The sequence below is a fragment of the Pangasianodon hypophthalmus genome, chromosome 3 (genome assembly GCF_027358585.1).
Source record: "Pangasianodon hypophthalmus isolate fPanHyp1 chromosome 3, fPanHyp1.pri, whole genome shotgun sequence".
In the NCBI taxonomy this organism is placed as follows: domain Eukaryota; kingdom Metazoa; phylum Chordata; class Actinopteri; order Siluriformes; family Pangasiidae; genus Pangasianodon; species Pangasianodon hypophthalmus.
In genome coordinates, this window is record NC_069712.1 from 31006539 (window position 1) to 31028076 (window position 21538).

At 38.1% G+C, this 21538-nt stretch overlaps 1 protein-coding gene across 2 annotated transcripts; it reads right to left on the reverse strand.

Annotated features, from left to right (window-relative positions):
• Window positions 1–559: 559 nt before the first annotated feature.
• On the reverse strand, window positions 560–19490 carry LOC113542166 (rab11 family-interacting protein 2). 2 transcript variants are annotated; one of them, XM_053232841.1, is made up of 7 exons: window positions 19259–19490; window positions 18972–19087; window positions 18474–18877; window positions 9525–9937; window positions 8169–8493; window positions 5861–5954; window positions 560–2909 (listed from the first exon to the last, which is right to left on the reverse strand). In XM_053232841.1, the coding sequence occupies exons 3-7, from the start codon at window positions 18824–18826 to the stop codon at window positions 2679–2681; spliced, it is 1416 nt and encodes a 471-aa protein (XP_053088816.1). In that variant the 5' UTR covers window positions 18827–18877; window positions 18972–19087; window positions 19259–19490; the 3' UTR covers window positions 560–2678. The 2 variants fall into 2 exon arrangements, with proteins under 2 accessions (XP_053088816.1, XP_026795321.1); XM_026939520.3 differs by having other exon boundaries at window positions 18474–19087.
• Between the last annotated feature and the right edge of the window lie 2048 nt (window positions 19491–21538).

Below are 21538 nucleotides of genomic sequence, written 5' to 3' on the forward strand. Positions count from 1 at the left end.
ATAATAATCAAAAATGGGCATAAAGTAAATTTTTTTTAATTTTGAAAAGTAACTTTTGAATTTTGAATACTTTGTGAATACTTTAAAGACATTTTTAGTCTAATAAATCACCTACACAAGCAATGACAGTGGGTCATACACGCTGTCTGATGGGGTGAACATACGGGTTAAAAGATGGTTTCGTGTTACTACTTCATGTTCACTCTCATAAATCTGGCACATCAGTCTGAGTCAGACTCAACAGGCCGAGGTTTAACTGGGAAACGTGCATACGTCTTTTAAAAGATCTTTGGAAAATGCGCACGTCATCCCAGATATGCCAGCATAAACAATTTTGGACAATTCAACATTGTTTAATCCATCGAAGTCACAGCTAGAATTTTTGTCACTAGGATTTGAATTCTAATTTTGTAACTTGGAAAAATGTTATGCTATATTTTGAAGTTGTATATCAAGTTTTGAAATACAATGTATTCCATTATTTGCATTTGTATGTAAAAACTGAATTTGACTTAAAATATTTAAAATTGTTAAAAAAAAAAAAAAAAGAAAAAAAAAAAAAAAGAAAAAATGAAACCCCAAAAAAAAAAAAAATCAAATGCAAATTTTGGCAGCAGAACACATTTCAAAGTTCAATCTCAAATTTAATTCAACATTCAACCAACCTACCCTGCGAACCTTCAAAAAAGTAAACAAGCAGTTTCAGTTGTTGACATTTCCGCCAATCAACACTCAAATGAAAACTAAAAAAAGAGAGAAATTTTAATATGAATTTTGTATATTTTAAATTTAAACTTGTACAGTTAAAATGTACAGAATTTTAAAGAATCCTAGTAGCATGAGCCTTATTTCATTCAGCGTTAGGCTAAATACTCAGTAGTGTAACTGTGCATCAGTCCAGTGTATTGTTTCATAACAAGTACCGAGAAAAAAAATTACGATTTTAGTACTTGCTCAAAGAATCATCAGTAATATGAATAACTGACAGTAGTGATAACATTTCTGCAGAGGTGCCGACATTTCTAACAAGAAAATCCTAGGAGGCAGAGAGAGAAATAATTTCTCTAGGGCATGTTGGTTGACAAGACTGCAAATTTCCATCTAATTATTTGTTTGTTTTTCAGACGTGAAGCAAAAGTTCGGCTACTTAATAATGAGTAGCTTCTCTATTGTTTTTCCCACCAGAGACCACAGTCATGCTCACTTGTTTTCTACTGGCTCACAAGATTCGCAGATCAGATTTCACTAGATAACTTTGGCGTGAAGCGAAAGTAATGGCGACTTTCACTTCCTGCGTCCTTTCCCCTTCAGTGTATCGGCTTTCCCGCCAGGTGAATTTTATTCACATTTAACTGCTGCTTTACCTGAAATAGTTTTCAGGCGTCTCTCGTATTTTTGTAACAAGGATCAAAAATCGTAAATTCTACGGCTAAATCGTAAATGTTGGCACCTCTGTATCTGTAACTGAAGCATTGTCAGCAGTGATGTACCACTCGTACCGAGGAACGGATGGAGCGACGGTAGACGAGTTTCAGATCCATTCCATAGTAAACAGTGTAGTAACCCTGCTGGCTGGGTGTCACAGTAAACTACACGCTCTTTCTAGTAAACACAACAGACATCACTCGTACTCGCAACCCTGTAACAACTGATCACCTCCAAACACAACGTTATGCTCGCTCACACACCCACAAAGGTGAAAGATGAGACTGACATGGGAACAGTACTGTTGAGTATGAATAGGATTCATTAACCAAAAGGCTTTATGAAGTGAAGTGCATTATGAAAGAAAAAAGTATATTAAATGTTTGTTCATATTGTGTAAAATCAGCCTCTCACAGTCAGTTTCGGTGTGATCGCAATGTTGGTCTTCTTAAACACACTTCTTATATCTAAAGCTAGCTAAAAAAAAAAATTAAAGAAATTGTAAATATTTGTGTAGCAGCCTGGTCAAACCCTTCACATGTGAAATTTTGACATTTTCTACTATCTGACTCTCTCTCTGTCTCTCTGTACTGTAAAATTATATGTAAAGATTTGAATCCGACTGTAGCACAGGAGCATCAGGGACATCTTGACAGCCGCTAATCAACTGAATTGTTTAAGATTCTGTCCATTTCGTTATGACATGTAGCTATCCAACAACTCGATCAAAGCTTGACATTCACTGTGTGAGGACATCACACTTAGCTAGCGAGGTTTTAGCTAGTGACGTCTTTATGCAGACTGTTTGTAACGTTGTTTGTTAAAGATGATTGTTGCAGAAATCCTAGGCACGCTTTAAAAGTAAATAAAACATTTCCATGCTAAAGTATTTTTTATAGACAGATTTTGACCAAAACCAGATTTGTTTCCTCTTATTTTATGGCTACAGTGACATCCGATGGGTTCTCCCACACCGCCACACAAATGACACAACAATGTATTTACAAATATCAGTGTATAAACAAGAGACCACATAATAAAAAGCTTAGCCAGTGTTTGGCATTGGCACGAAAGTCCTTCAATTGGTCACCAATTTTTAAAATGTCATACAATCTGAGTCACTGAATTCTGATTAACATGTAAACTAAGAGAAGTATGTGATTACGAGATCACCGTTAATCAGAATTGCTTCTTGTAACTTTTTTGTAACACTACTTGTACCGTTTATAATGATACAACGCTATGCTCAACGTCTACTTCTTGGAGATCTTGCCCGCTTTCCTCTTCGGCTCGTACGGCGTCCTCAGGATGCTCGGCGTCTCCTCCATGACTCGGACCAGCAGGTTGTCGATGTAGTCCTCCAGCTCGCGGATGTGCGCGTCCTTCTTCTTCACAACCTCCTTCTGCTTGATCAACTCCTGCACAACCTCCTGGAACGAGAGGCTGCTGTACGCCGCCATGCTGCTCTGGAGCTGATCGGCCTCCTGAGGAAATAAAGAGCAAGAGATAATACAGATCAACTCCAACAACACAAAGACGACAGCTGGAACGGCATGCAACGATTCATGGTGTTGTTTTAATATTTCAAGGGATACCGTCATCATGACGTCATTATTTATAGTGGCAGAACAAGTCACACCTGTGATTCAGCCCAACTTTAGCAACATAGTGAAGTCCTGCATACCAAATAAACACGTATAGAACTCACAGAATACCTGAGAAAGGAAATTCATGTCTGTCTCTCACTGTCTGTGAGTAAGAAATAAGCCACTTCAGGATGTGATGTTATAGGAAAATAATCAACAAATGGTTGGTGTGACCAAAACAAAGTCGAATTTTATTTGTGTTCTTTGTCTTTTATTCCGCTTATACTGGAGCAATTTGCTAACACTAAAAGTTTATTTATTAATAAACAACACATTGATTTTTTTTTTAATCCATTTATAGCTACATCTAAAGTTAGTTATCACTTATGTTAACAGCTATAAGCAGTCGTTCCCTCACCATCCCTCACACATCATTAGTAAAAAAAAAAACACAGCTTGTAGTGTTACAGAGAAACCACAAAACCACGCAACTTTCCTGGTCATCGGGAAACCAGAAACAGCAAAGTCCTCCATCTTAACCTCACTCTAGTGTCAGAAAATTTACAGCTTACTGCTAACTGTTACAAAGCGCTGCCAGTGGAGACTCCTTCCAGTAACTCTAAATACGCATGGTTTTTGTGTGTTTTGTGTAAATCTGTTTTGTAATCTGTCTTGTAATCTGTTTTATAATCTGTTTTGTAATCTGTTTGGAGCACCCAGCGTATATGACATATTTCTTTTGTAAGCTGTTACTATAGACACAATAATCTATTAGAACGAGCGCATTTATATACTACTACTAATCTTTTGACCAATCAGAATCAAGCATTCAGCTTTGGTATAATTAGATGTATACCACAGAAACCAAATAAAACTTTTAAATAAAACTTTCAAGGGTATGAAAAATGTAGGAAAAATTCACAACATCCCTTAAGCATCTTAAGCTCTAAAGCGTCAAGATAACTCAAAGTTAATAACTCAGCACAAAATAATAACGTGTCAGAACGTTATGAGTGTTATGAAAATAAATGTGTTAATTCATTAAAATGCACTGATACGCTTTAAACGAATGACTCATGGGGAGGTACTCTCTCTCTCAGGCTGATTAAGGAGCTCCTCGCTCCTCAGTGTTTATGGGAGATGGATGAGTGTTCAGATTTGTAGGCCTTTCCTCAGAGCCTTCGCCTGACCCAGGACCTTGACTCGTTCAGTTGACAAGAGCAACAATTAAGATTAGCCTCATGCGATAACAATAATAAAGATAAAGCTACTGACATTCCTTTTCTTTTCCCTGGGGAAACAACAAAGACTGTTTGAGCTTCATAAAACTGCCAAAGCAAAGATTACAAAAGAGCATTGCAATAACTTGTTAATGTTTGCTGGACGAGCTCCTGCTTTTGTTAACCTCGAATCCAACACTTACAAGTAAAACTGTCATGATTTACACCGACATCGCATCAGATGACCATCGTGTGCTAGCCAAGAAAAACCTCAAGCTGCAAATGAAAGCCATCACCAAAAAAAAAAAAAAAAAAAAAAAAAAAAAAAAAGAAAAGACAGGAGGACTGGTGAAGTGAAAGAGAAACAACACTGTGTGAAGCAGAAAAGTGGCGAGGGAACGACCATGAACCGGAGAAGCGCTGACGAGCGGATCTGCGAGAAACGGCGAGATAAGACCTGCACTTGGCATTCTCCAGTTGTCTCATTACTGGAGCTAATGAGGGCCTTTGCGCTGGGAAATGTAAAACCCGAGTCCTTTGAAACGGCACGACCCTGCATCCTCCCCCTCGCGTTTTAATTGGGTCCTTTCGCAGACGTGCCGCTAGGAAAGCCATTTTCAGCACTGGTAACCATTTAAACAACATTTCGGTGTCTGTCTTGGTGAGCTAAACGCTGCTCCGCGCTGGACGTAATGACATTAACCATTATTACAATTACGACAAGCCCTTGTTTAACGCTGCCTGCAGTTTGACCTGTCACATCAGCACCAAATTGCACATCGTCTTCAGTGTCCCAATTATTCAGCGGGTAGCAAAAAAAAAAAAAAAAACTAGGAAGGACAAGAAGCAGAAACACGTTAATAACATCGCACCATTTCAAATTACACGCAGATCAAAGATGATGGCTGGCTATTTCTCTTGTTAATTAGATAAATGCTACTCGAAGAGAAGTGTCATGAGTGAGACCGTGGCAGAGATCTGCATCGGCTACTGCTATGTCCAATAAACGATTAATTAAAAGTTTTGGCAAGTTGGAACTTTTTCTGTTCAATATAAATATAAAAGAAGAAAAAAAACCTCACTATTTGGCGGCTTTACATCGTACTCACATACATTGGGGATACATAAGAAATTTGTGCTGTATGAGAAATGCGAGAAGAAATCTAATGTCTTTAAAAATGCTTTCTTGGTAACATGACAAGCTGCTTTTTTTTTGGTCTTATTAACTTTACAAGAGAGAAAAAATTAGAGGTTGGTGAGGGAATGACTATGTGTAGCTCCTATAGCTTAAGTGATAACAGCAACTAACTTGTTTCATAACATTAAATGTAACTATAAATGAATAAAAAGTACAAGTAGGTCTTTAATAAACCACTTCGGGATGTGCTGCTATTGAAAAATAATCCATTTTGTCGTTGATTACTTTCCTAGAACAGCACACCCCGTGGTGTTTCCTTACATGTTGTATTAATATATTTAACATTGCCCTCAAATTACACTCCCAGCATCACTTACACACATTTACACATAATTTTATTCAAAGGTAAATAAAGAGTTAAATGAGACCCAGTGTGTGTACAAAACAAAACAACAATAATAATAATAATATTAATAATAAAAAAAACTTACAGACTCTCTTGTGGTCTTCTTTCCTTGTTTTTTCTCCGGAGAAACGTTTTTCTTACTCAAGTCTTCATTGCTGATGGGTTTTTTTGCGTGATCACTGCAAAACAGGACAAGAGGAACACACGCTCACACACTCTCTCACTCTGATAATGAAAGTGCATTTTGCCATACAGGATAAACACACATGTGTATGTATGATCATAAACCTGTCATCGAAAAGACACATGAAGTGCAGACAGGAAATGGAGAGCAGCTTGCCACTTTGTCACCTCCTACGCTGTTACAGAAAACTGCCTTTCTATTTCCTATCAATCACTTTGGTCACTGACCACAATAAAGACACCAGTTTAGACTTCTGATTGAATTTCAAACAGGAACAATTCTCACAAAATTCTTGTGAACCGTATTAGACCACACAGCGCCTTAATTTCATTAACGCCTTCATTACTTTAGTTTTACCTTTCTTATAAGCATACAATATCCAAAGTCATTTTTGTCTCATGGCATTTTTGTCATTTTGTTGAGGAAATTCTCAATATATTTTTCATTTTTAAAATATTAGACATTTTTGGACTACATGAGGATCCAAAATCATTCTTATCAGTTGACTGATATTAATGCACTTGTAATACATTATAGATTCTCTAGTAGCTTGGATTTATTTAACATTTTTTGGAAGGAGTCTCCAGTGTCAGTGCTTTTGTAAGAGTCAGAAGTAAAGCTGTCTTTCTCTTACTAACTTCAAGAGAGAGATAAAAGGAGAAGCTGGTGAGGGAATGACTATTTATAGCTGCTATAATGTACGTGATAACAGGAACTTGTGTCGTGGACGTTCCACAACATTAACTATAACTATAAACATTTAAATATTACAACTTGTCGTTATTTTAATGAATAAATATTGCCATTGTTGGCAGACTGCTGTGGTGTAATAGGACTAAAACACTTTGGGATGTGCTGTTATTGGAAAATAATCAACGCTGGAGTGGTAACAGTAACTGAGCAACCTTGAACGTTTACATGTTACTTTTAGTGTATCGAGTATCCTATTTAATACAGGAATATCCCAAACTGTTGTAAAAAATGTGGTAAGTGTACATGTGTACGTGTGTTTCTGGCATCTCATTTGATTTCAGTCAGTATGAATATACAAGTGTAACAAATGTTTTACTTAAATCAGTAGTGACAATTTTTTTTTTTTTTTGGAGAATTACAATTCGACAATTTTTGAAAAAAATAATCATCACAAAGAGATCCTGTTCATGGACTCGCTTTTGGACTGTATCTAGATAAAAAGTCCATCTACAGCTTTATTGCTCACTCTGACTCGTCTCTACACTGTTAAAAGCACATTTTCCGCTGCAAGATGTTGTTCCTTCACTGACCTTTGACCTGAAGCTCTGCAGAGTACGAGTAGCCTGCAGTCCAACGCTTAATTGACTTGTCTATCTCTCTATCAGATATCATTACAGGGGCTCGGAAGACTCCTGTTAGCTCGGCCTGCCTGGATGGAACCTAATGAAGCTGATAAAAATCTTCGTAATCTTCAGGGGCACAAGGCTGGACTTGACGCTGGACCCGACGCTGAACCCGACGCCGCACCTGACGCCGGTCCAGGGAATCTGCCAAACTTCAGAACTAGCCCAAGTTTCTACCACATCATTATGTAAGTAGATGCAGGAGTTCCTTAATGCAAGATCTCCCCTCTGGCTTTGAGAACACTTCTCTTCATTAAGCATCCATTTAAAGCATCAAGATATTGTCCTATTTATTCGGTGTATGTAGCAAAGAAGGTTTTCTTAGTGATTGCAATATATTTCAAATTATTTTTATTTTAACTACCAGTAAAATTCATTGACCACATTTCGCACATATTTTACACTGAAATGTGGAAATTCTTTTTGACTCTGTCTTCTCCCTCTCTCTCTCTCTCTCTCTTTTTTTTTTAAACCATGCTGTTCACGTAAAAAGTACCTTGAGTTGTCATCGTGGCAACAACATACCTTATTCTTCAACTCCTGACGTAACAGGTTCTTTGGTTCCAGACCAGCGGGTTTCTGGTGTCAGATTTATCAGATTTTCAGTGAACTTTTTTTTTCTTCCAGCCACAGGAAGAAAAGTTGCATATTTCTCGATTTCAAACTGATTATAATCTCCTCTGTTCTTTCAGAAAGTCCAACACTACTCACAACGCCTACCGAGATCTTTATTTATGACTGTGAATCGCAATTTGACCTTTTACCTTCTACGTCATATACCTGTAGAAGGACGACATCAACAACAGTTTTTAGGAAAATTGTGCACACTGTACCTGGGTGTGTGATGTGGCAGGAAGGGGTTAGTATCACTTTCAGTGGTGAAAGGATTTGGGGAGCGAAGGTCCCCTGAACTTCCCGCTTTTCCTCCGTTGCTCGTCTTCTTCCCTTCCTTCTTTCCCGTCACGCGCTCCAGCAAGCTGACCTTCTCCTTCTTCTCCTTTTTGTCCCACAGCTGCCCCTGGTCTGACTCGAAGGGGTTGCGGTTGCGCGGGAGCGTGGCGAATTTCTGTGGAATTTCCAGAAACGGGTCACCCGCCATCTCGCCGTCCTGGTAATCAGGCATCTCACTCTGAGAGCGGCGGTGAGGAGGAACGCCACCTGAATCAGGAACATAAAAAAGTCAGCAACTGGATATAATGACGACGTAAACATAAGCTAAACCTGCTAGCTAGTTCTGTTGGGCTGACACAGCCAACATACTGTTCTTCTTCTTCTAATTCTTAATATTCTATTCGCTAATTTGTACTGGTTTCACAGGCCACAATTTTTGATACAGAATCACAAAACTCAGCAGAGACCCTAGAAACTCAGTAGCTGCCATACAGGAATGGGGTGCTTGTGCTTTGGGAAAGATCAGAAGTATTTAGTTACCGCATAGCAACGCTTCAAAACTGTTTTTCCCATAAAGAATACACGGAGAATGTTTTGCTGGTCATCTTACGGCTGTGTTACTTTAAATATACTGGAGGCAATTAGAAATGCATTGCCCTATCTACTACCACTTTAGCCACTCCCTGGAACATGACAGCTACAAATAAATATTCTAGCAACCATCTGAGATTCCATAGCAACTGTCTAGCTACCAACCTACCAACTGCCTGGGACTGCACTGCAACCACCATAACAACCACATGGAATAGCGTAGCAACCACCTTGTGACCACACGGAATACCACAGCAACCACCTTGGGTAACATAGCAACCACCTAGCAGCATCCTAGCAACCACTGTCATAGTAACCACCTACCAACACCCTAGCAACCAAATGGAATACCATAGCAACCACTAAATGTCTGCTTTGAGATTACTGAGGGTCAAATCTTGATCTGATTTATCTTTTATATATATATATATGTACATCTTAACAGAATGTTTTGACTCACTTTCTGAATTGCAGTTACATCAGGGTTATAAATAATTTATCTATATATAATAAATAAATAATGCATAAAATCTCCTTTATGCATTAAAATGGGTGTGTTTCAGTTTTAAATGTATTATTTAATAATACATTTCATAATAATAATAATAATATCAACCCAGTGAGTTGATAGTGGACATTTGGACATTCCTCGGCATGCCCAGGCTAGAAAGGGAATGAGAATGCATGCAGATGTGCACTGGTCTCACCGCTCTCCTCCAAAGAGTTTACGGAGTCCGTCTTGGGCCTGAAGTGCGTTCCTACTAGATCGGACATGGAGTGTGCAGCTGAGAGTTTCTGAGTCCCAGTGAGGAGCGAGCGCTTGGGTTTGGGCTCCAGCGCAGCAGCCGTGCGCTGAGGTTTCTGATCTGAGACATGTTGAGGAAGCTGGGATTCAGCATCGCACTGCGCCGAACGAGGCAAGATGGCCGAAGAGGCGTCCGAGTCGTGCTTACGACCCTTCACCTTGTCCTTGAGCTTGGAGAACGGTGAGCGCGGCTTGTCGCGCATGGACAGGTCGAACATGCTGGCCGTCATGTTGTTCCTCATGAACTGGATGCTCACCTGGATCTTCCCTCGCTCTTTTTTCTTTTTGCCTGGACGGGAATCCAGGGTGTACCAGCTGAGGAGAACAGGAACAAAAAAGATTAAACATATACATTAGATATATTGGTATTATTTATATTAATATTATATTATTTATATTTATATTAAAACTCCAGAATCTCATATTTTCTGATTACGATGATATAGCAGTATGACTGGTGCAGTGTGAAAAGAAACCTTTGTTTTTACACTATACATTTAAGAAAACTAATTCATATTAATTGTAGGTACTCATTTTAGACTAATTTTAAATGTTTTATTTCTGTTAAACTAATAGAAAAAAAAATTTCAGCATATACACTGTGTTGTCCGAGTGTAACTAAGTGCTACTTGCCACTTTCTTATTTGAAATACTATCATAAAAATACTTTATGTAAGGAATAAAACACTTGTGCGCATGCTGCTTTAGGAAAACAGAGAGTTACTTGAGGCATGTCCTGAAGCGTTTTATTCCTCTTATACCATAGCGATTTACATTACAGTGACATACATGAATTCAACAGTGCTGTGGTATAAAAACGAACAAATTAGCCCAATGTCCTACGTAAGTGTCTAGAGTCTAATTGCAAGGGAAAACCATTTAAACCCAAAATTTCATGCTGGTCTACAGACTGGAACTGTTAGAGCATTTCATTACAACATTACCACTGTACTTTCTGAAAGAAAAAAAAAAAGCACAATGTGCTACAGAGTTAGAAAACAAGTGATCATCAGTGCAAGAGAAGCCTCTGTGTGCGACAGAGCAGTGAATTACTCATCTTATATGAGCAAAAGAGCACTTCAGCTTCATGAAATAAAATGGAAACAGCCCATCACACTTTCATTTCCCCTTTTTCATCAAAAGTACCACAATGGAAAGCGCCTCTTCCAAGGCCAATGTATAATTCATAAAAAGAAAAATACAAAAGGGCAATATGTTTGTCTGCTGAGAAACCCAATTTCACTTCACCTAAATCCACAGACTAGTCCATTTGAAATGCCTGAGAACGCATATTATAGCGGGGATAAACATAATTCCCTGGTAACTGCGTTGGTTCGGGGCACATAAAGAACGAGAAATAAGACGCCCCCCATTCCCCAGATCCTGTTTGCTTAACCTCTTCTGCTTTCTCCCCTGGAAGTAATGTGATTGATGCTATAACTCGGCGAAGAGAAGGTGACATTTGCACAAATCTGGCCTTTGTTCCCCTCACTCCTCACGCCAACATCGGGAGATTATAAAAAGAAGAATATTTCTGGATAGCAACATAAATTATGTTGCTGTAACAGCTTGTTTAAGGCGCTCGGGCAGACTTTCACCAATTCAGATGCAGGCTGAATCACTTAAAACGCTGTGATGGTGAGAAACACTGTTTCAAGCCAAAGCGCCATCAAACTGACAGCTTAAGCAAGGAAAAAAGCATTACGTCTTGGCTATATGATCACACAACGATTTCGCAAAATGTATAAAGCGTTCACTCAAGAAAAATAATAAAATTCCGCCTAGCAACCTGAACAGTTATTTGCAAGATAGATTTTCTTCTCTCTAAGTATATTTGGTAAGGTGTTCTACTTCCTTATCTTAAAGTAAACCATATGTTGCTGGGGTCTGCACAGAACCTTCAAGGGTTCCCCCTAGATGGACAAACTGAAGAACTCATTTGAAAGCTAGATGGATTTGTTTCTAAGAGCATATTCATTGCATTAAAACAGTGTTGCAGCCTTTAGAAACTTCTGATCCTGCATTTCTATACATTCATAACCCCTACAACCCCTTGAAGGTCTTTCATTTGTCACTCTTGGAGAGAGAACTCAATATTTTTATGTAATTTCCCTTTTGGAGAGAATCCCTGGTAGAACATAACGTTAGTTAACTATCCAAAGAACCATTGAGGAACCCTTCTTTGCAGGACAGTGATCATTTGTATACACTCTTAATAAAATGGTTCCTTGGATAGTTCTTGAACCGTTCTAGACTTTAGATTTTCTAAAGATTTTCTACTTGGAGCCTTATCTGAAAGCAAAGCCATATGCTGTCAGGTTCTGCATAGAATTTTTAAGAGTTCCCCCCAGAAGGACAAACCAAAGGACCTGATTGGATTTGTTTCTAAGAATATATTTATTCTATCAAACCACTGTAGCAGGCTTTAGAAACTGATCTTGCATTTCCCTGCAGTTGTATAAAAAGCTAAAACCCTCCAAGGTCATTCGCTTATCAGTTTTGGAGAACACTAAATGTTTTTTATGTAGGAACCCACAACAAAAGGTTTCCATTTTTGAGAGGGTCCCTGGAAGTAATCCGTTAGTAATCCTTTATCCAAAGAACCCTTGAGGAACTCTTCTTCGCAGAACTCATCAATTTTATACAATCTTAGTATAAGAGTTCTCCAAGAGTTCCTTAGAGGGTTAACTTTAAAAATATGTTCTACTGGGAACCTTATATGAATGCAAAGCCATATGTTGTCTGGTTCTACATAGAATCTTTAAGGGTTTCCCCAGAGGGACAAACTGTAAAACCCGTTTGAATTCTAGATGGATTTGTAGTGAACAGTGTATTCATCCCATCAAAACATGGATACAGGCTTTAGAAACTCCTGATCTTTCTATACATTCATAACAATCCACAACAAGTTAGTGTCCCTTGTCTGTCACTCTTAACTTCAAGAAGGGATGGCCTTTATGGCTTTTTTTTTTCTATGAAATGATCTGATGGCATTCGTCACAGCTTTTTGAAAGCTCTGACATGGTGCAGCATTATAAAAAAAAATAAAATAAAAAAAAAACTAGTCCAAAATGACTGTTCCTCTTTCAGAGTCTATATTAGTATTAGACGTTCTTCATTTAAGAGCTTTGAGTTAAAAAATCTGTTTTAGTATGTAAGTTAAAAAAGCTGTTTTAGACTGTAGATTGTAGTAGCACCAGTGTGTCAGAACTTTAAGGAACCAGGCATTTTTTTTCCAGGCATCATACACAAAACCTGATTAACCCGACTGCATTAAAAACAAACCCTGAACACACACACACACAAACACACACACACACACACACACACACACACACACACGAGCACGCGCTCTAACCTAGGTTTGGTATTTCTGTGACAGTTTGGCTTAGCAGATGCTGATTACTTATAGACCCATTCTCTAGAAAATTGCATTGCGTGGTCTCTCTGTTGCACCGTAAGATCAGTAATATCCGGTAATATCTAAAACAGACCTGGAGTTCATTATGACCTGGGTCACAAGTCAGCCTTCAGATTAAACCGTAATAAAATTCACAGAATCTTGAATCTCTGATTATTTTTAAACTCGGGTATTTAAATATCGAAATCGTGAGAGATAGTAAATGCCACAATGTTTTTGTTTTACTTTAAAATGAGGCGAGGCCGTCCTTTTCTCCTAGTGTGGGCGTCAAGGACGAGATAAACCTCGCCGAGCTCGGATCCACAATCCTCCCACGCCGCACGGGCTGCTGGGAAAATTCACACACTCAACCAATGCAGGTGTGTGATAATTAGATCCGATGTCAAAATGGACTCCTTCACCGTGTGTCAGAGTAACCCTGTGATCAGATTAGGCACGTTGATATTTAATATTTAACTTACAGTTACTACCTAAAGTTTTATCACACTTTATGATTTCACATTTGAATTTTTTTTGCCTTTTTTTTTAATTACTCTTAAACACTTGCTCATCTTAGATGTTTAAAAATAGCATTACCATTTATTAAAGAGTAAACTGACCAACACTGGCTAGCAAGGCTGCCTGGAAATACATAAAACTAACTATTAAATTATTGGCACCCTTCAACACCATAGTTCAAATTTTCACCTCCAGCTACCTTTCCTCCAACACAAATAATAATCCCAACAATGTCCTGACAGTATTTGCTTCTAACACAAAACAGGAAGCAAGATTATTTGGTGTCCAATGACAATAATTCAAAAAGCCCAATTTTTAAAACTGCACTCAGGATCCAGAAACTGTATTCTTCCACATGTGAAAGACGTCATCCATAACCATGAAGAAAAACCAAAAAGCAGTTACAAAACCAGATAAAAATGACATTAGGCACAAACAGGACCATAAAAAAAGAAAAAAGTCTGGGGGAGTTGAATATTTGCAGCATAAACAAACCTCAGGATATAAAGCATCTTAAAATGTAAAAAATAAAATTAAGAACAATATGTCTATAATATGTAATAATATTTCTATATTATAAGGAATGACTCATTGCTATTATTCTCTCTAAATCAAACAGTAATTATGGGGTGCCAATAGTTTTAAAACTATTGGCACCCCAAAGAAAAACTACTTGAGAAACCATCCTCCTCTTATATTTAAGCTCAAAATATCACTCATTTCATGTTATTCATGGCTGATCTTTGCATGACGGATGATAAATTTAACCTCGGAAAAGTCTTTCGGGAGGCTACAAATAAAAAAATACAACTACTAATCACCAGCGTAAAGAAATAGGTTAGCTGTGAGACAGACGTTTGTAAACATGTTCCTCAGGCGGAGTGACAGTTCTGTCCAACGTCATGATTCTGGTGAACTGAATTATGGGAGCTGCCTTTGTGAGAGCGCTTCATTCCTTCATACATGTGCAGAAAAATAAGGTACTTAGTTAGCCAGCTGTCTTATTCTGCTTTTTGAATAGAGCAGGCTTTATCTTAGGAGTGGGGGAAAAAAAGCTCCCAGTTCTCTCTGCAGTGTGTGTGTAAGTCCATTATAGTGATGGTATTTTACAGAATCCAGTATGTAACAGCCCTATTTCCTATTTAACACTGAAAACGAGAAGAAACGTAAAAATCCATAAAAAAAAAGAGGCTGGTGAGAGGACGACTGTTTCTATCTGCTATAATGCAAGTGATAACAGGAACTAACTTATTTCATGGACGTACCACAACGCTAAACGTAATTTCAACAGAACATGCTGAACCACATAAATTGTAGTGCTGAAAGCACAAGTTCCGTTTGAATTCACTTGTTTATATAAGGAATAAAACATGACGGGAGTGCTTGCTATAGGAAAATCATAAACACATCCTGACCAATCAGAATTGAGAAGTCAACAGCTTAGAATTCATTACACTGTTCTTTTCTTTTCGTTTTTTTTTCCTCACTACATTAACATTTACAGCATTTTGCAGACACGCTTATCCACAGTGACTTACAGGCATGCTTCGTAGTTTTCTCCGTCAAATACACGTCATAATGCTCATAGAAATAGGTCATTGTCAAATCGGGGCCAAAGTTTTGGCACCCACTAGACCCAATAGCTAGACCAGGGTTCAAGATGAGGATTATTAATAGAAGTAACAAAGCAGATAAACTCAAACAGAAATAGCCTCTACTGAATGAACAGGAAGTCAGACATGCAGATGTGTGAACGCTCGACTGCGGCTGTTTCTGAACTCAGGCCCTCTGAGAATAATCCACCTGCTATTCACTGAGGCCAGACAAACCGGCAACAAATTTGAATTGTTTTTATAATTATCCTCACCAAACTTGTTCATCTGCTTATGACTTGAGCCTCGAGCAGGCGTGTCACATGCTGTCTTCTTTTCACTTCAGATTTTCCACACTGACTGACCATATGACACACGTCTGGCTGAGATTTTCTTTTCCCAGGATACCAAATTTGGAACTTGTGATGTGTGTTTTGAGGCATGCTGTTATAGAAATTTAATCAGCTGGATCACTGTTACAATCTCCAAGCTGATTATTTTCCTACAACGGCATGTGTTTTATTCCTATGCTACCACAGCAATTTGTCAAAAATTACAATTTTTAACTTATTAAAGAACAACACATACTTTTATCCATTTACAGCTACATTTAATGTTCTGGAATGTCCACAAACCAAGTTAAAACCTGTTCTACAGTTATGTTATAGCAGCTGTAAGCAGTCATTCCCTCACCAGCCTTTCTTTTTTCCTTCTGCAGCTTGTTTCTAAGAAACTGCAAATCATTTCAAGACTTTTGCGTGTTAGAAAACTTAAAGCTTTACCTCTGATACTGGAGACTCCTTCCATAAATGTTAAGTAAATGCCTCTTAAAAAAACGCATTTATGTAAAGAGTATCAAACAAGTCCCTGTGTATACTGTTACTATTGGAACGATACCAATGGTACAAGCACATTAATGTAAACTTTACCTGCTATCAGAGCTGCTGTGGTGTAAAGTCTGGTAACGTCTAGCGACATTCATGTAGCGCTGACAGTGCTGTAGGATATATTGCTTCTTAATTAGTATTGTGATGATGTAACTGCAGTATGAATATCACAGACTCTAGATAGGTTTTGATAAATTGTAGCATAAGTGTGTTCCAAGAACTATTCGTTTTGGCCAAACTAATGCAGGCCGATATTAAAGTGTGAGACATGACACATTCTCCAGTCTGTTGAAATGTATTGCAAGGCATACCATCATGTTGCAATATAATCTCATTGTGCTATTTTGGTCTACATTGTGCAGCTACAAGCACTAACGCAGGCTTCTACAGCAAGGTTTGGCAACACTGACCTACCACACAGCACTTTCTGATGAACATTACACTCTTGCAAAATATAAAAAATATTTCCAACATTGATTAAAAGGAACTTCACCAGCACTCAGAAGACTTCCCCACTAGCGCTGGACCATGTGACTATATAATACTGATATTACGATAAATATATTACAATACATTTTTCAGAGATATCCTGGCTATCATGTGATCATCTTTTTATAACATTTTTTTTCTAAAGTAACAGTTACAAACTGATTAGAAGCAGCTGATTTGATGATTTTGAATCATTAAAATGGTAAAAAAAAAAAAAAAAAAAATTATTCAAATGTTTATACATTCTTTTCTGTGTTGATTCATTTTTAAATGCACATTAGGAAAGATTAGTCTTTTTTTCCCATGACAAACGTTCACAAAGCTCCGCCCCCAGGATGTAAGGTGGCCCATACAGTGTCAATAAAATTATTATTATTATTATTATTATTACTATTATTATTATTATTATTAATTATGTATTTGGTGCATCCAAATGCAAACAAGCTATAAATACTTCCTGATCAGGAAGTCAGTTTTCTGAACGTGCTTTCTCGGCAACTTAATAAGCTTTTGCACTTTAAGGCCATGGCTTAACTTTAAGGCCACGGCTTAACCCTTTTTTCTAAGATCATGTTCTACATATCTTCCAGGTTATTTGTACAAGGAAGGAATAAAAAAACATCTAATTTCTATTTAATTTGAAATTGAATATTCACAATTTGAATATTCTCTTTGAACAGTTTGTTGTTGTGACCCATATACAGACGGAAATCTCCTGACTAGGCATTTTTCTAAATTTGAAGAGAAGAAACTTTCTCAGTAGTGTCGTTGGGCTGCTTCTGAACAATCAGGTACGCTCTCATTGACACAGGAAACAGAATTGTCACAAAAACAAAGCAGGCAGTCTACATGATGTGACCTGCAACGACTACTGTGGGGAAAAACACCAATTCAAAGCGAGCATCTGATGGTAATCTGTGTATTTATAGCTGGTGGTGTACCAAGGTGGGGTAAAATTTGAATTCTGTCAAGTACGGCAGTACAAGTATATAATTGGTATTGCATGAATATAATTGGCTTCATCATCATCAATAGGATGCATGCTTTTAGAAAAGGTCGGAGAGTGGGTGGGGAGTTCCTGTGACTCAACAGAAAGCTTCGTTTTGACACATCAGCAGCCTTCCTTTTCTTTTCCAGTCAACTAGGTCAGTGCTTTCCAATCCAGGAATCCCCAGATGGTCCGTCATTGCTATATCGAAGTGCGAATACACCTGAATCAAAGAAATTAAGCAAACTGAATAGCTGGTGTAAGTGCGTTCCAAGCTGAACCAAAATGTGGACCATCCAGAAACGAGGGTTGCAAAATACTGAGCTAAATTGTTTTGCTTTTTATACCTTAAAAATTAAAACTACTGATGCAAAGAATACTTGTCACTGAGTACGTCTGAGGTTCCCATACTACCAGGGATTTATATATATATATATATATATATATATATATATATACACATATATATTAGACGTGCATTTGGTTGAAAATAATCCACGACAGGGAGGTGTGATTTGCAGTCCTACATGATGCGTAGTTCCTGTTATTACTTATGCTATATCAGCTATAAACAGTGGTTCCTTTAGCAGCTTCTCTTTTTCCTCTCTCATGAAAATAATAAGATTAAAAATACATGGCTTGTTATCTTACTGAAACACAACAACGTGCAAAGTCATGAGGACTTTCCCATGGCGGAAAACTTACTGATTCTCCCAACGCACTGACTCTGGAGACTCCTTAAAAACATGCTCCTTACAGAAAGCTTGGCTGTAGAGTTACAATTCCCACCCTTATGTTGATCATTTTTTCCAATAACAGCGCATCCTGAAGTGTTTTATTCCTTTTACACCACAGCAATTCACCACGATTACAATTTTTATTAATTAAAGAATACTTTTTATCCATTTATAGTTACAATTATAGATTCATGTTGTTGAACATCCCACGTAGAAAGTAGAACACAAATTTCACTTACTTGATCTTCTTTCGTTCCTTGTTGTCAAACACCTCATTCAGGTTGATGGTTTTCTGGCCCAGAAATTTGTCCATCCCGACCAGAGACCTGTGCATCACTATGAGACACAGCTCGTAGACCTCAGGGTTGCCCTCCACCAGCAGCCCTGGCAGCTCAAACGAAGCCTCCTCTCTCCACATGGGACTCAGCGTCTTCTCTGCCACTGACGTGGAGTATTTCTCCTTCCCGAGCTGGATGATCGTGTAGGCATCGTTGGTGCCGTTCTTGCCCTTCGCCTGGAGGTCTGCGGCTTGAAGGACGGTCACTTGGACGTGCGTGGGGAACCATTTCTGCGACTGCTCGGCCAGTAACATTGTGATCGGTGGGGGGGTTTAATGGTGTTAAGGAATAAATACTGTGGAAAACTTAAAAAGATCAGGCGGTCATGGCTTGATCAGGGGTGGATCATGAGTGTTACATAATTTAGAATAGTGATGTTACTGCAAAGCCAAACTTTACCAGTGCACCAGTGGAAATATCTGAAACAGGTCCAGTTTCATGGGCATGGTTCCTCATTTAGGCCATGGCTTCAGAAGCATCTCCACCTCCACGCATCTCCCACAGGAGCAAGCAACCTGACAGAAGACAAGGAAAGACAGAAAGAAATCAGTATTCACACTATTTAACAATAAGCTATGTAATAATATATACATACAGATATGTGTTTTGCTATGGAACCTGATTCACATGAGTGATCTCTACTCCTGTCAATACATCAATACATCACTCGAATCGCTTTTCTTTACCTTTAAATCATTATTTCCAGGCTGCGAAGATACGTGACACAATATAATCCACCTTGCTTCCTTTCCTTCCTTCCAATTCCTGTTTTCCACAACACACAATGTTTTTATTTGTCCCACAACAATTCAACTTACAGCCAAATAACGAGACAGTCCGAAACAGAAGGCGTTATCTTTCCCCACCCATATTCGTTCAAGTCCCGCCTCCTGCTCAGGGATTGGCTAGAAGTAATCTCCCCTTCTAGTGCTATGATACGCTAACAGATTGTCGCCAGCAACAATTGTCCAATCAGAGCACTGCCACGACTGGCCAACGGTACAGCGCAGAAGGCGGAATTTACCCGAATACAGGTAGGGATATTAAAAAAAAAAACGCCCCAAATCGGTACTACTCAACTTCCTGGTTCCGCATTTCCGTCCATGTCGTCACGAGCCAGAGTTCAAACTCCTCCTCCGTTGCCGTGGAAACTGGTGATCTTCTCGCCTGGACCAAATCTATAGATTTATATTTATAGGTTTATTTATTATTTATGTTTTATATAGTTATTTATTTATACCAGGCAAGTTAATTCTGATTCATTAACTGGTTTGGTGTCCCAAATTATATTTGTATTTATACTGTATTTGTATTTATGTTTGTAATTGTACTTAATATTGATATTATATCAAGCAAATAAAAATGAGAGAAATAGTACAGAATCATTAAAGAATTCAAATTATATTCATATTAATGGTAGCAATAGATGAACAAGAAAGTGTAACTAAGCAAATGTCTTAAGCCACTAACTTCTAACTAGTTAAGATTTAAAAAAAAAAAGAAGAAGAAGAAGAAGAAAAAACAAAAAAACAAACAAAAAAAACCCCAAACAAAAACAAACAAACAAAAAATCCACAGCAAAACAAAACAAACAAAAAAAACCTCACAATATATATAGAATGAATGAACATAGTTTTATTTTAATAATATTTTTTTCCCCATCATTAAAAACACAACTTTTTTTAAGTGCGTTTTTTTTTTTTTTGGCATCCATGCAGTTAATATTTGGTGAACAGCACTAAGCGTCTTCCTGTAGATGTGTAGAGGATCTCGGATAAAATATAACACGATAACACAAACTAACTTGATTTGTTGATGTTCCATTGCATTAAATGTAACTAAAACAGATAAAAATATGATGTGTCATTCTTTAATAAATAAAAATTGTTATCGTTGATAAAATTGCTGTGGTATAAGAGCGATAAAATGCTTCAGGATGTGCTGTTCTAGGAAAATAATCAACAACGGATCAGTAGTAACAGGAACTCCACTTCATCACACCACCCAGTCGTTGATTATTTTCCTAGAACAGCACACCCCAAGTGTTTTAATCCTTATATTAAATACCTGCCACAGCTTGTGATTGCTGCTTGCCATTATTCATCACACACACACACACACACACACACACACACACACACAGGTCAGTGGATGTAGTGAATGCTATTGACAGAATCTCATGTTCTGCTCAAGTGGGGACACCGAAGTGCAGATAAGTGCTTCATTTGAATAAGCATATAGACACACACACTCCAGCCGCTCGACACGTCCACGTTAACCAAACACACATGCTCTCCCATTTTCTTTCGTTTTGCCGTGACGTGTGTACATGCCGGAGTCAGAGGCACGAGCTCGACCCATCCATCACACATAGATTATAACTCTTATCTGGAGTGTATCTCCGCAAGAAAATGGCCTCGGCGCCGTGAAATATGAGGTCGTATAAAATGAGTTTCGGACAGTTTAAAAAGAGGAGGAGCCGTCCTCTGCGCCATTTTGAGTCAAAGCCTCGTCTCGTGCACTGCCGAACAGCTGGAGGAACGTCTGTGTGGAAATAAAAAGAGCCTCTTATGAGATATGGATGAGGATGATGAATGACACCAGGCGGAAAAAGAGCACGTATCTGGTGCGGGGTTGTTACGTGGTTGACGTGTATATCTACATTTATATTACATTAATTCAGCTGGAGGACACTTTAATCCAAAGAGACTTACAAGTCCAATCCAATCCAATCCAATCCAAGCATCTGCAGTAAAACAAGTGCTGAAGAATATTTTGCAGTTATTCATTTGGTTAAAGAACAAATCAAAGTGACACAATTTTTCACTTTTTGACAGACGTCGTCGAGCCACATTTGGTGTCTGATGTTTACTTTTTTATATTTGGACTGGAACAGCAACACTAATCGAGTTTACATTAAGTAATGGAAGTCTATCTCACCCAAAAATCATTTCCGTAAATCCTGT